Source organism: Taurulus bubalis, assembly GCF_910589615.1.
Source record: "Taurulus bubalis genome assembly, chromosome: 8".
Taxonomy (NCBI): Eukaryota; Metazoa; Chordata; class Actinopteri; order Perciformes; family Cottidae; genus Taurulus; species Taurulus bubalis.
Window position 1 is genome coordinate 7804570 of NC_136596.1, and position 16859 is coordinate 7821428.

The 16859-nt window shown below is 40.0% G+C and overlaps 1 protein-coding gene across 1 annotated transcript in view; it reads right to left on the reverse strand.

Moving 5' to 3' along the window:
- ccser1 (coiled-coil serine-rich protein 1) overlaps nt 1-16859 on the reverse strand; it is a gene marked incomplete at both ends in the record, with an annotated part of 104828 nt that overhangs the window by 79469 nt on the left and 8500 nt on the right. The window contains 2 exons of the mRNA XM_079221709.1: nt 10157-10262; nt 12485-12575. Of these exons, the coding sequence (XP_079077835.1) occupies nt 10157-10262; nt 12485-12575 (197 nt within the window). The remainder of the gene's footprint in view (nt 1-10156; nt 10263-12484; nt 12576-16859) is intronic.

The following is a 16859-nucleotide window of genomic DNA, read 5'->3' on the forward strand; positions in this document are numbered from 1 at the left end:
TGAGGCTGAATTTTTGGTTTTATAATCTCAAATCAACAGAGCCATGTTAAAAAATGCTAATACCCAACCCAAAGGGAATTATTATTTTGAGGGCACATTAACTGTTCCATCTATTCTATTCATTACTTAAGGACATGATAATTTCACGTTATTTATTCGAACGCTATGATAATAAAGGACCATAATTTCAATAACCTTAGAATGTGTTTGTGAGTGTGTTTATTCAAGAAGCCTCAGTCTCATTATACTCCACTTGACCCTGCGGCGACAAGCAGCTCAAAGTGCTCAGGTGAGACTTACCAATATACTGCATGTAGCGATAATGCTAATGTATTTATATTTTAAGCTGCTATACATTGCTCACGTTGTTACAACACATTAGGTTCAGACTGCAATAACAATCCCTAGTAAAAAATTAAATAAAGATCCTCATAATCTTTAGTTTCTTTCTGACCAGTGTGAACTTAAACAGGTAAAGAGAATCCTCTGATCCATCCCATCTTCTGAACTCTCCGTATGAGACGATACAATCGGTTTAAGAACTCCTTTGTGCCTGGATCAGTTGGAGTTCCAAACAGTAGCCTGAAGTACAGGTACAAAAACTACAAACTGATTGATACCTTGGGGTGTGAATGTTTGTATTTGTATTACCTGTACTGCATTTTTCTGTACTCTTCAATATCTTTTGTTTGCTCGTGTTTTTTTGTCCATACAGTATGTGTTGACGGTTCTAGCTTTGTAGCGAGAGTCAAATTTCCCCACAGGGACAAGAGAGTATATATCTGTCTGTCTATCATTATTAATGTGGGTTTTCTGGAGCAAACAGTGAAGAGAAAACCCGGGGCAGGTCTGTACACGTAAGGGCATTGCAAATTCCCAATCTGGATATGTATTTCGGTAAGCGGGGCAAACACAGCACAGCGTGTTGCTAATGTTTTATGATGACGGTCTGTAACAACATCAACAACATTAAAATAAATTGAAATGCTTCTCTCTCCTGTCCTCACCTCATTTCCTCTCATCACTTTCAGCCTGCCTAATCTCAGAGGTATTGTTTAAGATGAGTCGTAATTCAGATTTGTTATCTTGTAGTGGCACTTTTGTCCCCACCTTGACACAATTATATCACCTCTCAGCAGAAGTTTTCATACTGAATCACAGGATACAGGGTTTACAGGACAGAGATCCTGCACGCGCAACTTCATTATGGCAGACTCTGTACGCAGGTTAGATCCACGTGTCCACAATTTATATTCCCATTAACAGCAAATAAATGAATACATGCAAACCAGTATCGCCTTATAAGGATTTAGTAAGATTAGGGCTGCAACAACGAATCGATAAAATCGATAAAAATCGATTATCAAAAGTGTTGGCAACGAATTTCATTATCGATTCGTTGTGTCGCGCGATTATTACGCCGGGTAATAAGTCGCGGAGAAGAAGAAAAAAAGAGCGGAGCAGAGCAACTGGCCGGCCAGCGTTTCTGAGATTGGAGTGAGACACGAGAAAAGCTGAGGTTGTGATGTTCTCAAAAATAGAAGATCTTTGACAAGTCGAGTCTTGGCCAATCAGCGTCTTCATGTTCCTCAAACTTGTTTTTAATGGAAGCTAGTCAGCTTGCTATCGCGTTAGCTAACGTGTTTGGTTGTGTATTGTCGTTAAAGTTCCGTTATGTTCCGTTACAGTTCAGTCTTGATTGTAAAAAAACGCAACGTGATGAAACATGCCGTCACTCTCCGGTCTGGTTCAGTTCACGCTGTCACTCGTTAACGTTAAACCGGCACACCGGCGGATCTGGCTGCAGGTTTTTTTTTTTTTTTTTTTTTTTTTTTTTTTTTACTCAAAGTAGAATGAAGCAAATCACGTAGTTGGGCTGAGCCAACAACGTGACGTCGTGGTCATAAGAGACCCAGAATGAAAGAGTTTAAGGAAGAGGACGCTCTATATGGAGCAGTACAGATTCCTACTGTCCCAGTATTTCATACATATTGATAAAGCAGGGTATGTAAATGCAGCCTCTGGAAGGATCAATTACAGTAAAAAGGGCTCACATTTGGCAGATGTAAAGCATAGATGTGTATGTTTTTAGTGTTAGTCCATTTTGTTGTTTTAATTAACAGCTCAGGGATGTTCAAGGAGCAACCTGTTTGTGCACTTTCTGAAGATGTTTTGCAATGTTACTTCTGTTTTTGAATAAAGGGTTGGAAATGAACGCTTTTTTGATAAAAACATTAGTTTATCCGATTCATCGATTAATCGAAAAAATAATCAACCGATTAATCGATTATTAAAATAATCGTTAGTTGCAGCCCTAAGTAAGATTAAAGCAGAGAGAGAAAGAGAGAATCAAAGTCATCGCTAACCGTATCCATCGACCTCACTGACTGCAGAGTGCGCGCAGGAATGCGAGCAGATACGCAGAACGGCAAGTAGACCATCCTGAAGGAGATTGGCAGGCTTAATGCAGGCCTGCGTCATTGATGGCAACACATATAACAAAAATGCTTTTAAAAAGGAATTGCCAACCCTAGCTTTAAATGAAATGGAAAGGTGCCACGGTACCAGGAATAAACTCCAAGATATTAAAGGTGTATGCTCCTCGTGTTCATTGGCAATACTGCAATATGCTGTAAATTTATGTATGGGGGACATTTGTGAGCAGCATATGAATATGACCAAATCTTACAACATCCCTGTGACAACACAACCTGAGGATTCTGTGCACAGTCACTGAATCTAGCTGCTGTTTGCAAAGAAATAGTTCCAGCAGGTTACTCCCCCTGAACCACAAATGATTGTTTTTAGATCTCTGTTCTGAGTCAGACATGCTGTCGGTCCCAGGTTGCAGTCTTTAACCTAAGCTGTAGGATAAACATCTCTCCACTTGGTGCACAGCTATGAGAGTGATATCGATCTCATCATCTAACCCTTGTAAAGAAAGCGTACAAGTGTACATCTTCAAAAGTTGAAATGATAATTTTAACTTGACACTTACTTCCTAACTTATTTAATTGGAGGGCTCTGACTCAAAAGGGCAAAGTTCTGTGATTACTTCTCTACAGAAGCTTTCTCTTTCAGAGCAAAGTTTTTTTTTGGTGATGTTGATACTAGCTGCCACATGCAGCTACTAAGCCCAAAGATGAATAAGGGCAGTTAAATAAGCAACAGATTATCAAGGGAAATATTCAGTATTCGCTAAGTATGCTGTTTTTTGTCAGCAAAAGTGGAAGGAATGCATTTAAGAAAGCAACAGGGTTGAATACATTTTAATGTTTCACTGCAGAATGTAAATGTTAGCATTACACAGCAGTACACTTTCTTAGAACCACGCTCTAATCTCAGCATGCTGTAGCAAAAAATATGTTCAAGATCAACAAACAGCATGCTGTGGTCCACAAAAAAAAAAAGAGACAAGTTAAAAAACAAAACAAGAGGCGGACAATTCATGAAGAGCCAAAAACAAAAGAGCGCCACTGTCTTTGTTGTTCAAGAAACCTCCATATGCGACAAAATGATATGACAGTTCAGGAAAACACACACACACACACACACACACACACACACACACACACACACACACACACACACACACACACGTCATGTCTTGCAATCTAGTAACAAAAGAGTGATTCCTTTCATATTTGGAACAGACCACTAAGTAATGGAAAGCAAATGAATAACTTATTCATTGCCAATGTGATGTTTTTCTTTGCGATACAAATCAGAACAGCAAGTTCCCACTCCAAACAGGAGTGAAAGAATGGAAGCCAACTCTAATTAGTCTCCCAGTGTTGAACATTTAATAAACCCAATAGAGTGATGGAAATTAGCAGCTAAACAACAGCGGAGGACTACGTGCGACAACACACGCAGACTACAGGATTTGTAACATGTTTGGTCTATTAGGCTGGTGTGAACATTCGAGCAGAGAGCCATATTTCCTCTGAGGCTTCACAGGAAGACGATACCTAGCGAGTACAATCTGTGGGATTGGTCTGTGAACTATCTTCTAATTAAAAAGACATATCAGGAACATAGAAAAATAACCAACCCATTTCCTTTGAAACCAGGGCTTCACAGTAGGGGTTGCCCCAGTTTGCCGTTGGCCCCCACTTGAGAAATTGGCATCTAATTGTCGGTTGTCAGCAGTGGCAATGTTTGATTAGTGATATTTAAAAGTTGTTGTTACAGTCACAGAAAGAGACAATGCTGCAAATGATAGCGCTGCCCGTGCATTGGTGTGCGTATACTCGCATGTGCAGAAACATCTGTTTTAGACACAATAGGGAGGCAAATTAAGTTGTTTTAACTGTGCAAAGTCCACCTGATTATCCTGACAGACGGGAAAAAAGAGGGGAATTTGTTAAGTCTTAGGAGGCAAAGCATCTCGGCATCTTTGAGCTGGATGGGAATTTCTACTGCAAAGCAGTTACAACACATGTCATGTGTGTTCTACATGCTTTGCAGCATAATGTTCATGTACATGTCAAACATTTATTATTTAGCGGTATCTTAATCAGTCAAAAATATTAGTTGACTAAAAACGGCAACCGTATTTTAAGTTTTGAGTGAGTGTTGGTCCCTGAATGTAAAACAGTTCAAAACCCACAGATTAATACAAGATAAAAGACTGAGTTTTGTTACCACTTGTTGGATTAATAAATTCTGCATCATTATATTACAGCAAATTGAACAGAGGGAGTAAAATCGACTCTGTGTTCCCTCATACTCCCCCTGTGTGCTGTGTGTGTGTGTGTGTGTGTGTGTGTGTGTGTGTGTGTGTGTGTGTGTGTGTGTGTGTGTGTGTGTGTCTGAAAATCATGCTGCAGTGCATTTTATCCGTCCCCAGCTCTTCTCCAAGGCTCAGCTGGATTCTTTATGCTTGTCTATTTTTATAAATGTGCATGTGTGCATATGAGTGAATGTTTGAAAGTGTGTCACTTGATGTAGGAGGATTTTTTGCTGACTAAATTAAGTCAGGTGGGATTAGGCCACAACTTGGTTGATATACTTTATGAATCATAAACATTAAACACATTTGTTCCCCTGTTCACGTGTTATGTGAGCAAATTTCGTATAATCACAGATTATATGTCTCGGTGGGGGACTGTGCACCAAATCTACCCGAATGTGTCTTATTGAATCACAGGACACCTTCTCTACACGTCTCTTTGCTGCTGAGCGATGTTTAACTCCCCAACTAACTCAAGTATAACAAGTGTGAGAGAATTATCTGTCTTATCCTCTCCCTCTCTCTTGCCATCTATGACACCCTTTAAATTACAAGACCCAGCTGATTCTGTTTCAACCGCCCACCAGCTACAAATTATTATTATTAGGAGAGACAACATAATAACTTAAATAAAGTAATATTTAATTAACTTTCATTTGGGTAAAATTGGGATCTGTTCATCCACATGTGTTTATTTTTTCTTCTAATAAGTGGTATTATGCCGATGCATGAGCATGTGAATGTTATAAGTGCAGATGAATCATCAGATCAGAAGTGGAGATGGGGGAACTGAGACTTTCATCAGTGTCCGCTGCTTAACGGAGAAGGACACATCTGAACGTTTGCATGTTGTCTCCTCTGATTACCAGCGATAAAAAAGAATAAAAAGGGAAAGAAAAGAAAAGACGGGATGAGGGAGACTCAACAGGCAGACTGCCGTTACCATAGCAACAGGCCAGCTGTACTGCAACTGTCAAAATTGCATTTCTTTTGTGTCTTTTTCTATAGGAGAGACGAGGGACGAGTCGATGTCTTAACACAAGACATTAAGATATGCCACGCATGCTAATCATCAGTATTCACCTCCTAATACGCCTTCCTCCCTCCTCTTCCACCAACTAACAGGCGGAGGCAGACTCATCATTGTCATGCAGTGAAGATGAGCAACATTATCGAGAGGAAGTGCACTGACGAGGGCTTTATGTAACAAAGCACACGAGCTGATGCCAAAAAAATATATTTTTGGCCCACCTACATTCTGTCAATGTGTAGCCCATGACACTTGCATACATTTGGTGTTGTCAGCAATTTAATATACAATGCATGGATGGGTACAACAAACAAAGCTGCGGTGTTAAAAGTGAATTAGAAAGCAACACTGCAGTACTTTTTGATTAAATAAATTCAACCCTTATCTGATTTCAATGTTTTTTACTATGAATCTACTGCAAAGCCATCGCAGTGGAAACACCTGGAGCTGCAACGATCAGTCAATTATTCGTCGAATAAGAGAAAATGTGACGTCACTTTGGTCTCTGGGAAATCAACATTTCTCTCCATTTCTGCATATTTCATTGACAAAACCCTTAATCCAGTGATTTTGAAAATAATCAGCACATTAATCAATAATGATGAATGATTATCAGCCTGAGAAAGATCTAAAGTGGTATCACTAAACTTCATACTCTACTGCCCCTATATTCTCACTCTTTTAGTTTTATCCGAAGCTGTCGATGATTACATGGATTACGATGAGTACGTAGAGCGCAGTGCTCACCAGCCACTGTGCAGCATACACAAGGTGGATAAAGTGATTCCATATTACTTTCTTATTCACTATATATATATATATATATATATATATATATATATATATATATATATATTTCCAGTCTTTTATTCCTCCCAAACTATTCTTCGATCTCCACCCTGTCCATCTCCCCCTCTCCAAACTGACTATATGCCACCTCAAAGAAATGTAAACTAATATTAACACATGGCGTTTACTGCTATAGCTTTGTTATTGAGGCATTACTGTTTATAAAGTAACACACACACACAACTAAATGCTTGCCATCAAAATCATCCAACTGTTGTACATCAAAGGGGAGGTGTGCATGCAAGACTGAGTGTGAGTGTGTGTATGTGTGTGTGTGTAGCAGATGTTCTGTGCAGCCTTGTCAGACAGCCAGCAGTATCCTGCAGCTGATACTCTCTCTGGACAGGCTGACTGACTGACAGGAGTGTGTGTGTGTGTGTGTGTGTGTGTGTGTGTGTGTGTGTTACTGTGCACTTGTGTCTGTCTGTGTTTGTATTTTCTTGTGTGTGAATAGTTGGGAGCTAGCTTTTGCCTCCAGCAAATCAATGTCCCCTTAAGGGAATGTGGAACCTGAGACAAAGAGCGAGAGAGGCTGAGCAAGAAAGAGCAAGCCCAGGGCGAACACATTTTGCTCTCTTTCCACTCTCCAATCTCTTCCCTCACAGACTGCACATTTCCCAGTAAAACCTGTGTGAACCGTTCTCCAAAAAGAAATCAGTGCAGATGTTGATTTATCACTGTGGTAAATTAACCCGTGCCAGCAGCCTTATGTTGATCTGGTTAAGAAACGCGGGCAAATCCGATTTGTTTGTCAAATCAGATCTTTGAGACAGACTGTCCTCATTGTTGTTTGCAAGTGAACAGATTGGATTTGTATGTCCAGACAGCACACATCTGCATGAGTTGCTGTGGTAACAACGTTTGTTATGTCACTACTGTATACTTCACTGTGCAGCAAGAGGTGTGTTGCCATCCCCGAAATACTGATTGGTGGGAACACGCATGTATTTATGCATCGATAAGTGACGCAAAAGACAATTTGAGTGACTGAGATCAAAATGTAAAAATCACAATTGAAATAGCATACCAAACCACCTCCAAATGTGGCTTTGGATCAGATTTGCAAAAATCTCATTTCATGTGGTTTGTAGAGGTCCAGACTTACAATACAATCTGGATATGCCAAGCAGTCTGAACAAGGCCTGAGACCGGGCTCCATTTTGGAACCTCTTGTTTCCAGAGTCAGAGCATGTTTTACTGGCATGGATTCCCATGGTTATTGAAATCAAAAGAAAGAGAAGTCTGAAAGTCGATCTAAGCCTCAAAGGTGTGATTTGTTATGGAAGTGAAGCCGCTCTTTCCACCCAGACGGTTTTTTTTATGTTTTCTGAGGTTGCTCTGCACTTCAGCTACACAAACTGCTCCCTTGCTGCGGTGAAGTTAACTGAACATACACTTCTCCCTAAGCCCACTATATCGTATCGCTGTCTCACTGTCAGTAGCACGCGCACTGATACATTGTGTGATGTGTCTACAGTTTTGTAGACCTGAGTTATTGTGGAGTTAAAGGATCAAGACTTTAGTGCAGCCTGTTGGGTTGTTAGAGGTGGCATATAAAAGAGGAACTAATTAGGTCCTCATTCAGGCATACCCTGATTTAAATGTGAATTGCTGCCTACCTTTTTAGCCACGCGAGCGGTTTAGCCCTGGGGATGGTTCGTCTGGACTGAAATACTGTATCTCTTTTGGGTTGGAGTGACCTGAAAATGCATTTCCCCCTCAGGATGAATAATAACTTTGGTGATGCACTGACATCTTATTCAGCTCCATCATCGGGTCAAATATTTACTTGTCCAGTACTTTGGTTTAAAGGCAGTATCTGCAAAACAAATGCCATTTCCAACAGACTCAGCTGTACTTGGGTAATTAGCATATGTTACCATGCTAACAAGCAACACTCAGATGGGAAATATGGTAAACATCATAGCATAAGCATAATTTAGCATGTTGGCATTGTTGTTAGCTGTTGTAAGCTGAAAGTATCACTGTGCCCAAGAACAGCCTCACAGAGCTGCTAGCATGGCATGAAGATTCGGTTTTGATCCAAAATATGTCTAAAAATGATTGGTCATCTCTGAGCAGCACTACAAAATAAGGTATGTGAAGCTACACAGACAATATAGGGATTCTAGGCCTATGCCCTCGTCCATTTATTAATTCATTCATTGATCTCCTTGCTCTGCTAATGGGATACTATGATAATACACTATCTCTGATTGGATGGAAAGGGAGGGACCCGTCTCCTCATATTATGGCCTGAATCGCGATGCTGAAGTCCAGGCAAACTCAATCAAACAAAAGAAAACATAAATGACATTTTAGCCTTCACCTTGTATACAGAAAGGATTCATGCAAATATTTGTGTGTGTGTGTGTGTCTGTGTCTGTGTGTGTGTGTGTGTGGACATGACTTCCCAAGACAAGTGGGACTTCAGTATAAATGAAACAACCAATGACCTGTCTGACAAAAACCTTGGATGGGTTGAAAAGGTTGATTCCCAGCGTGATGCATGATTCACTGACACTGTCTAGACAGAGAAAATGTATTTCTTTTCAGTGCAATATTCAAAGAGTGTTAGAAGCGTTCAAAAAACTCTTCTCAAAAAGAAAAGAAGCCAAGGCTAAGTACAATGTCTCAATGGTGTAGTATAAATCCTTCAAACTCTACTTCAAAACCACTCACATAAGTTGACCTGCACTATCTCTGCAAACAGAGAAGCTCATAGTCAGTTTAATTAGGGCAAAACGTGGATAGACAGATACATATGGGTGCGAGCAGAAATAAAATACATTCAAACCAGGGAGAAGAGCTATGAGTATAATCATCTGCCTGCTTGTCTGACATGTCAGACGATACCACTGGTGATACAACCCTCTTTTTCCGCATTGGCTCCATAAAACCCAATAAGCGGCACTGTGGGTGTGTATGTGTGTGTATGAGTGCACCTATCCCGATTCCTGAGCCTATGTGGCCAAATCAAATCAGATGTGGAACCGTCCTCGGCAGTGGTGCTCACGCAAACAAACACAAACTCTAAGTGTTCTCTTTCAGCCAACAGCTGCTAGAAGAAAGAGGAGTACAGAAAGACAGCTTATATTCATTCAAAGATCATTTATTTATGCATTTACCCTCTGTCTTTCTGTGCGAGAGTCCCATCTCATCTCCATGGGAGGCAAAGACATAAAACATGTGACGCATTTATGAACAACATTCAAGATCAGCAAATCCTAGAATAGAGAGTGACCCTCTCCCTCTCCCTTTGTCTCTCAAGTGGTGTAAACAAAAAAAGAAGCTATACTATGCTTCTGTGGGCATGAAAGAAAGTTCTCGAGCCTTCCATATGTGCCAATTGTACATGATTGAATCGTATTTGAGGCTGGCCAATACCAGACCTTTTTTTTTTATGTCAATGACTGTGGACACAGACACACACACACACACACGAGGACACTGACAGCTTTTTTGCATTGTTTTGCCCATTCTCCCCATAGCTACAGGAGGAGCACACAACACAGTATATTGATAAAGATAACCACATTTACCTCTGATTGTTTTCTCTCCCTGGGATGCGATCTCCTGATGGGTCCATGGGGGAGGGGAGCAGGTTGAGACAGGAGGCCAGGGACTGGCTTGAGTCTTCTCTGGACACTGTGCACACACCCAAACACACATATCGTCATTATATGACATTCATTTTTCACATCTCAGTTGACAGCTAAAATGTGCCAAAGTACCTCACCTGACCACAACATAGATTACTCATCAAAAATAACAACTTACGTTTCCTCCCAAATTAAATTTGAGCTATAAAACACCAGTAATGTCACAAAGTAGCTTATTAAAATTCAGTACTGATAGGTTTGTGTAATGACAACACCATTAGTTGTTTTAAAACACCATACGTCTACTTTAAATGGCACATTTGACAGAGCAGTGGGAAAGAGTCTGGAATACAAACTGGCGGGCAAAGCCAAGATGTGGCATTTCTTCATGTCTTTGAAAAGGTCTCGTTGTCTCTCTCTTTCTGTCCTCGTCTGATTCCACAGGGCATGAGTCACAGTTGGATTAGAAACACAGAGCCCTGCAGCTGAACACTGCTGGCCATAAATTGCTATGAAACTGCTTCTTTTTAATAAAGGCTTCAACTAGTCACCTGGGAGAGGTATAATAAGGAAGAGCAATGAGAGTGTGTGGGATGGGTGTGTGTGTGTGTGTGTGTGTGTGTATGTGTGCATGTATCCGGTCTGTCTGCTGGTTGTGTATACTGCCTGAAGAAGTGTGTTCAGGTGTGTGTGAGTACTTAAATTAGTCCCTTTAATTTGGGGGGTGTGAAGAACCTTCTTTTCCCATCGCCAGCACAAAGTCTTAGTCTCTTGACTTCATGAGAACAATTCATCAAACCTTTAATTTCATGCAACAGTCTGCAAACCATGAGGTCTAATGACTAAGCATGCACACTTGTGTGTTAGTGTGTGTATATTAATGATGGTGCCTCTTTTTGCTCTGCACCAGCCGGTGCCTTAAGAGGGGTTTTGAATCCGTGTGTGTGGTTGTGTGAGTGCAAACCCACCCTCCCTAGCGAAACGCTCAAACCCCCATAAGCAAAGGAAATTCAGTTTATTAGGGCTGGTGCTTCTGTTGTACTCTCTACTCCACAGTGCTGCTGAGCATTTTACTTTATTTGATTGCAACTGTAATATTCTGCAAGTCCACCTGGGACTTGTAGCCTAGAGTAGAGATAGGTGAATATAACTTCACACTTCCATATAGTTTGAGAGAGTAGATTAACCCCGTCTCCATATTTACAGTCAAACATGTTGTCCCTGTGTCTGAGAAGCACAGAAATAAAGGGGAATCACATTTCAAGCTAATGTTAACCGAGATGAGTCATTATATTCATGGATCATACGAAGCACCAACTCTCCTAGTTTAAGCAGTTTGGTATGTCTTATCTGAGGAAAACATTTGCAATCTGAAATATAATCAATGCTAACAGTATTTGCAAGAGCTTGTAATTGTGCTAAATTACCATAATGTTCCTGCAAGGAATGACTCAAGAAGAATAGTGCTTGCAAATGCAATCAATCACTTCTCTACGTCTACTCAAAACAGTAAAATAGTGAATTCCCTCCGAAGACACAAATAAGTTAAAAATTTGCACATGAATGTGTGAGGAAGGACGCGTTCACTTGCGTTGTGCGCACAGACAACCACCACACTGTGTTTGGCCCTCCTTGCTGCACTGTGGCAGAACACAAGCAATAAGTCTCCTCTGACAGTCACTTTTCAACCATGAGGTTTGTCAGGAGAAGTGTGACTTAAATGCCAAAACAACAAAAGGAGATGAATTGCTGTAAATGAGGCAGCTACATCAAAGCCATGGCATATGTTAAAAGAACCAGAGAGAGTGCTGGTTTCATGTTTTAAGGTGATGGAGTAGAGGTGGCAATATGGGGGGGGAAAGACAAAGAGAGAGAAAGGGAGCAAGGGAGAGAGAAGAAAGCAAAGAGGGGGACCGAAGAAAAGAAAAGTGAATGGGGGGGAGGGGGGGGGAGTGAGGAAATGTTCACTTGAATAGAGGAGAGGAGATAACCTATCTGTCCAAGAACCTGAAGCTTCTTTCCAGAGGAACAGCTACACAATGATTTACAGACCCTGTATTTTACCCAGCTGGGGACAGTGTTAAAAAAATCTCATTTGGCTTTAACCTTACACCTACAGTATTGTAGTAATTGTAAAGTCAGTACCAACACATAAACATGTAAACAGATGCTTGCTTGATACAGTTTTCATAACCTGTCGTATGCTTCACCCACACACTTGCCATGAAGTCTTTTGTGTAGCTCCTTTAGAGGAAAAATAAGAATTACCATGTCGATGTCGCTGATCGTCAGAGAGGTCCAGGTCTAACATGAGATCATCTTCATCCAGCTCTGATGAACCCAGGTTGTTTAAAAAATCCTGCAGAGACGAAGAAAAACACCAAAGCTTAAAATAAACAATTTAGAAATCAATCGAAAAACATCTAGCAAAATTAGAAGCAGTGATTATTATAAATCATATTACTATGATTATGTTAGTTAGTTGCTGCATTCCTAGTAGAGATAACCAAAACCTTTGGTCACGTTAAGATGAACAGTTTTAATGAAAAATGTAAAAAAAAAAAAATGTTTTAAAGATTCCCCAAATAGAAAAACACTACAGTAGCAATCAACATTAGCAATAACAGCAATGTTATCTTTATTAGGGAATGGAATTTATTGATTTCCCTTTGCCTGCACTTAATGAGATATTCTGTCCCTCATTAAAACATATTGAGCTATTCCTGTTACGTGGGGATCATAAGGGTTGGGTTTGAGAGAGCAATGATTTTGCCAAAACCGGCTGTAGTTGTGTTTAACATCAGTCAGCATCCCTGGAAAAGCAGACAAACAAGACCAAACTTTTTTTACTATTTTATGATTTCTTTCATGGGGGAGGCTTGGGGAGTTGAGAGATAGACATGAAAACGGAAAAGGGACGACATGCAGCGCGCATAACTACTTAAACATGTAAAATTGCATTGAGAATCTAAACTTTCAAAAGCATTCGTCTCATGACATTTTGTGGGCTCTAAAAATAAATCTAACAAAATGTGCTGCCTTGACAACTTGACTTTTTCACTCTAAAACATCTGTTAAACAAAAAACAGATGTACAGTGTGTGTGTGTGTGTGTGTGTGTGTGTGTGTGTGTGTGTGTGTGTGTGTGTGTGTGTGTGTGTGTGTGTGTTTTCTCTAATGAAATCAAATAGAGGTTTAAATAAATCCAGACGTCAGTAGCAATGTTCTCAGGAATCAGCAATATTAGGTCCAGAACACTATAAAAAGCCATGTTTTACAAACTTCCCTCCGGCCTGGGTGTATCCTGACTCACATTATAGTGTTGTTATTCCTTCAAAAGTCCAAACAAATTTTGACTATAGTAAGTCACCTTTCACGATGCTCCCATGTTCTTGGTATTATTATGAGGTTAGAATGATGTCTGATTTGGTTCAGTTGTATTTGAAAAGGCAATGCTGCCATCTGATGGTCATCAAAAGGAAAACTGCTGCAGAGTAAATCTCTCATATATATATATATATATATATATATATATTTTTTTTTTCATATACGTTCGTCATATTCCATATTTACATACAGACATACATCAAATTTGATCTCTGCATTTATCCCATCCTAAAGGAGCAGTGTGTTGCTGTGAAGCACCCGGGGAGCAATGACCAGGGATCGTAACCTCGTGGTTCCAGAACTCCATGAGCTACAGCCGCCCATATATCAAGTTGGTGATGCTTACTAGAGGCTTTCAGAGCACTTAACATTGGTTAAAAGACCCTGTCTGAAGTGTTGTGCTCAAATTAAACTCTGAAACCAAAGCAAATATCAGGAGCCAAAAACAAGTCTCATGGAGTACCAGCAGATGCAGATGGATCTGAAATCCAACTCTGTTCAGCTCAGTTCAGTTTGGACATACACAACCTCAGAGCCAGACTCTTGTATTGATCTCTTCCCATCTGAGAACAAAAGTGCTGCGTGACATGCTGAACTATCAAAAAAACGCATTTCCGAACAACTAAATCAATGTTCTTCAAAGCCATACCTATATGAAGCCATTGTGGTCTATGTACTGTGTGAGTGCGTAACACAATATTACAGTTTTTTTCACCAGATGCTTGGCGCAGTTAACATTGGAAAAAAGACCAGGATACTTTTCAGTGTCATGCAAACAGAAGAAGTCATTTCAGGCATAAAAGCTAATAGCTAAAAGGTATTGGAAAAGAAATGAAGACCCATACCGTGTGGTACTATTGCACACAGAGTTCATTTGAAGCTAAATTACCCATTTTAATGTGCCCCTCTAACCATAGAAATGTATTAATATGATTTTACAACCCAGAGATGTCACCTTTTTACCTCGCTTATGTGATTTGAGTGAGTGTTATCCTCGAGTTAATAGAGATAATATCAGATTCAGATCTCGTTAACAGATGGCTCCATCTCTTAACTGCCTAGCAGAATGACATCCAAAACAGGGAGAAGAGGAGAAGAGGAGAAGAGGTTCTTTTCCGTCCATTAAAATCCACTGGTTTCTGTTCACACTCTGCGGAACTGGGGCTCTGGGGTGATAATTGCATTCAGATCATAATAGAGAGATTTTGCTTCGCCGCCAGGTATTATGGCTTCTAGCAATGGAAAATATACGGACGAACAAATGACTTTCATTCTGTATGAGCAGCCGCTTCACAGCCAGGTGTGTTTACAATGCGCCAAGGGGAGCGAAGTATTGAATGTCCAGTGAGATTGAAAATCTGTTGTTAAATGAAAAAACAAAACAGATTTTTACCCACACTGCCTCCCCTACATGTGGTACTTACTTAAACTATCTCCTCCTATCAATACAAAATAATCACTCATCCCAAAGCCTAACAAATTTCACACTCAGCATACAATGGCATTTAAAATTGAAGCGAGACAAATATTACATCCCAGTGCTTTATACTGTTGACTTTGTTAGCAACAGAATCCATAATTCCACTATAGCTGTAAATTTTTGGTACATACTTAATTCAGGATTTCTATCACATTTGTATAGTCGACAACTTTATGAGGATATGTCATCACCGAGGCTGTTGAGGCAGAAAATATGACTCCAGTCATAAATTAGAGTGAGATATCTATGTACATTTCCTACTTCTGCAATATGTAGTCTGGTCATGAAGAGGATTTCTAGAAGATTAAGTACTTAATAAGAAAATATTCTTCCACATGTCTATTGACCGTTTTATGACATTTTGACATACAGTAGGAAAAGCACAGGTGTGATTGATAACATGAAATGACATCATCCTATTTGGGTGCTCCAGTTTCCCGGCCATGGCATTGTGCATGGTAGAGGAATGGCTTCTGGTGTGGTCAGACCTGATTTATCTCCCTATTTATTCCCATGCAGAACAGCCCAATACGTGTTTGCCTCTTTTGCTTCTTGGAGCGCTAAATTTGATTAAACTTTGACCTGCGGAATTGTCTAACAACCAGTGAGAGAGAGGGTGTGGGATGGACCTCTCAGTTGGGAAATGTTGTGTTTATTCATATTCTTGTTTTATCATTGCAAAAAGAGAAATAAATCAATCAATCAGCGGAGAAGGATGGGTGCTGCTTGGCTGTAGTGAGTGCAAGGACAGTCAGAAATGGAAGTGAAGTGTTTGATGAGAAACTGTGTGGAGTGCTGTGGTTTGCCCACCGGCCATACTCCCTTATGAATGCCTCACCCTACCAATGCTACTTCCTATCCTGCCTGCTTTTCCACACACACACACTGAGTTTACACAGTGTGGAAGCACATTCACTGGGACACACCATCATTTGTTATTTGCTACATCTGTGCTTTATCTGCAACGACTGGTCCAAATTAAATGATACTGTTGTCTAGGAGGGTCACAAAAGATGGTATGTAGTTGTGAAACCTAAAGCTGATGAATATTGAGCACTATGAGTATAGTTCATTAAATAGAGCCTTACATTTGGAAGTAGAAAAAAGTGAGCATTAGATTAAGCACATTAGCACCGTGCAATTAAATTGAATGAACACCTGACTGCCCCAACATGACCAAAAAGCTATTCAACGGATCGTCTCTGAGCTCTTTAGCCACATTGCTTTGGATGATCAGAAGTTTCAGTGAATTAAAAGAAACATTTGTTTCTACTGCAGAGGTAGTCAATTCCAATCCTCGAGGGATGGAGTCCTGCAGACTCTTGTTCCTCTCGGATAGCTAATGAGCCCCTAATTGACTATCAACTCCATTCTTTCCAGGTACACTTACCATTTTATTAGCCTCTACACTGTTCAATGATTTAAAAGTGAACACATTTAGAATATGAACAATAACTTACCTTGATATAATCACCATGATGTATGAAACATAGCCAGTTATAATGAGTGTTTGCCATTGCATACAATATTAGAAGCTATTCATAAATGTGTTTGTGTGAGCATGCTGGTATTCCTAGAACCGAAGTGGTGTTAATATGAAGTCCATGTCTTAAAATATGTTGTTTTTTTTGTTTTTTTCAACTGATTTTTTTTTTTAAATATGCTAAATGAATGCAGATTATTGTTGATAGGGGTACACAGCCCACAGATTGTTGATAACCACATTAATTGTGCAATTTACTTAATTCCCATGAAATTCATGATTTAATCATATGAT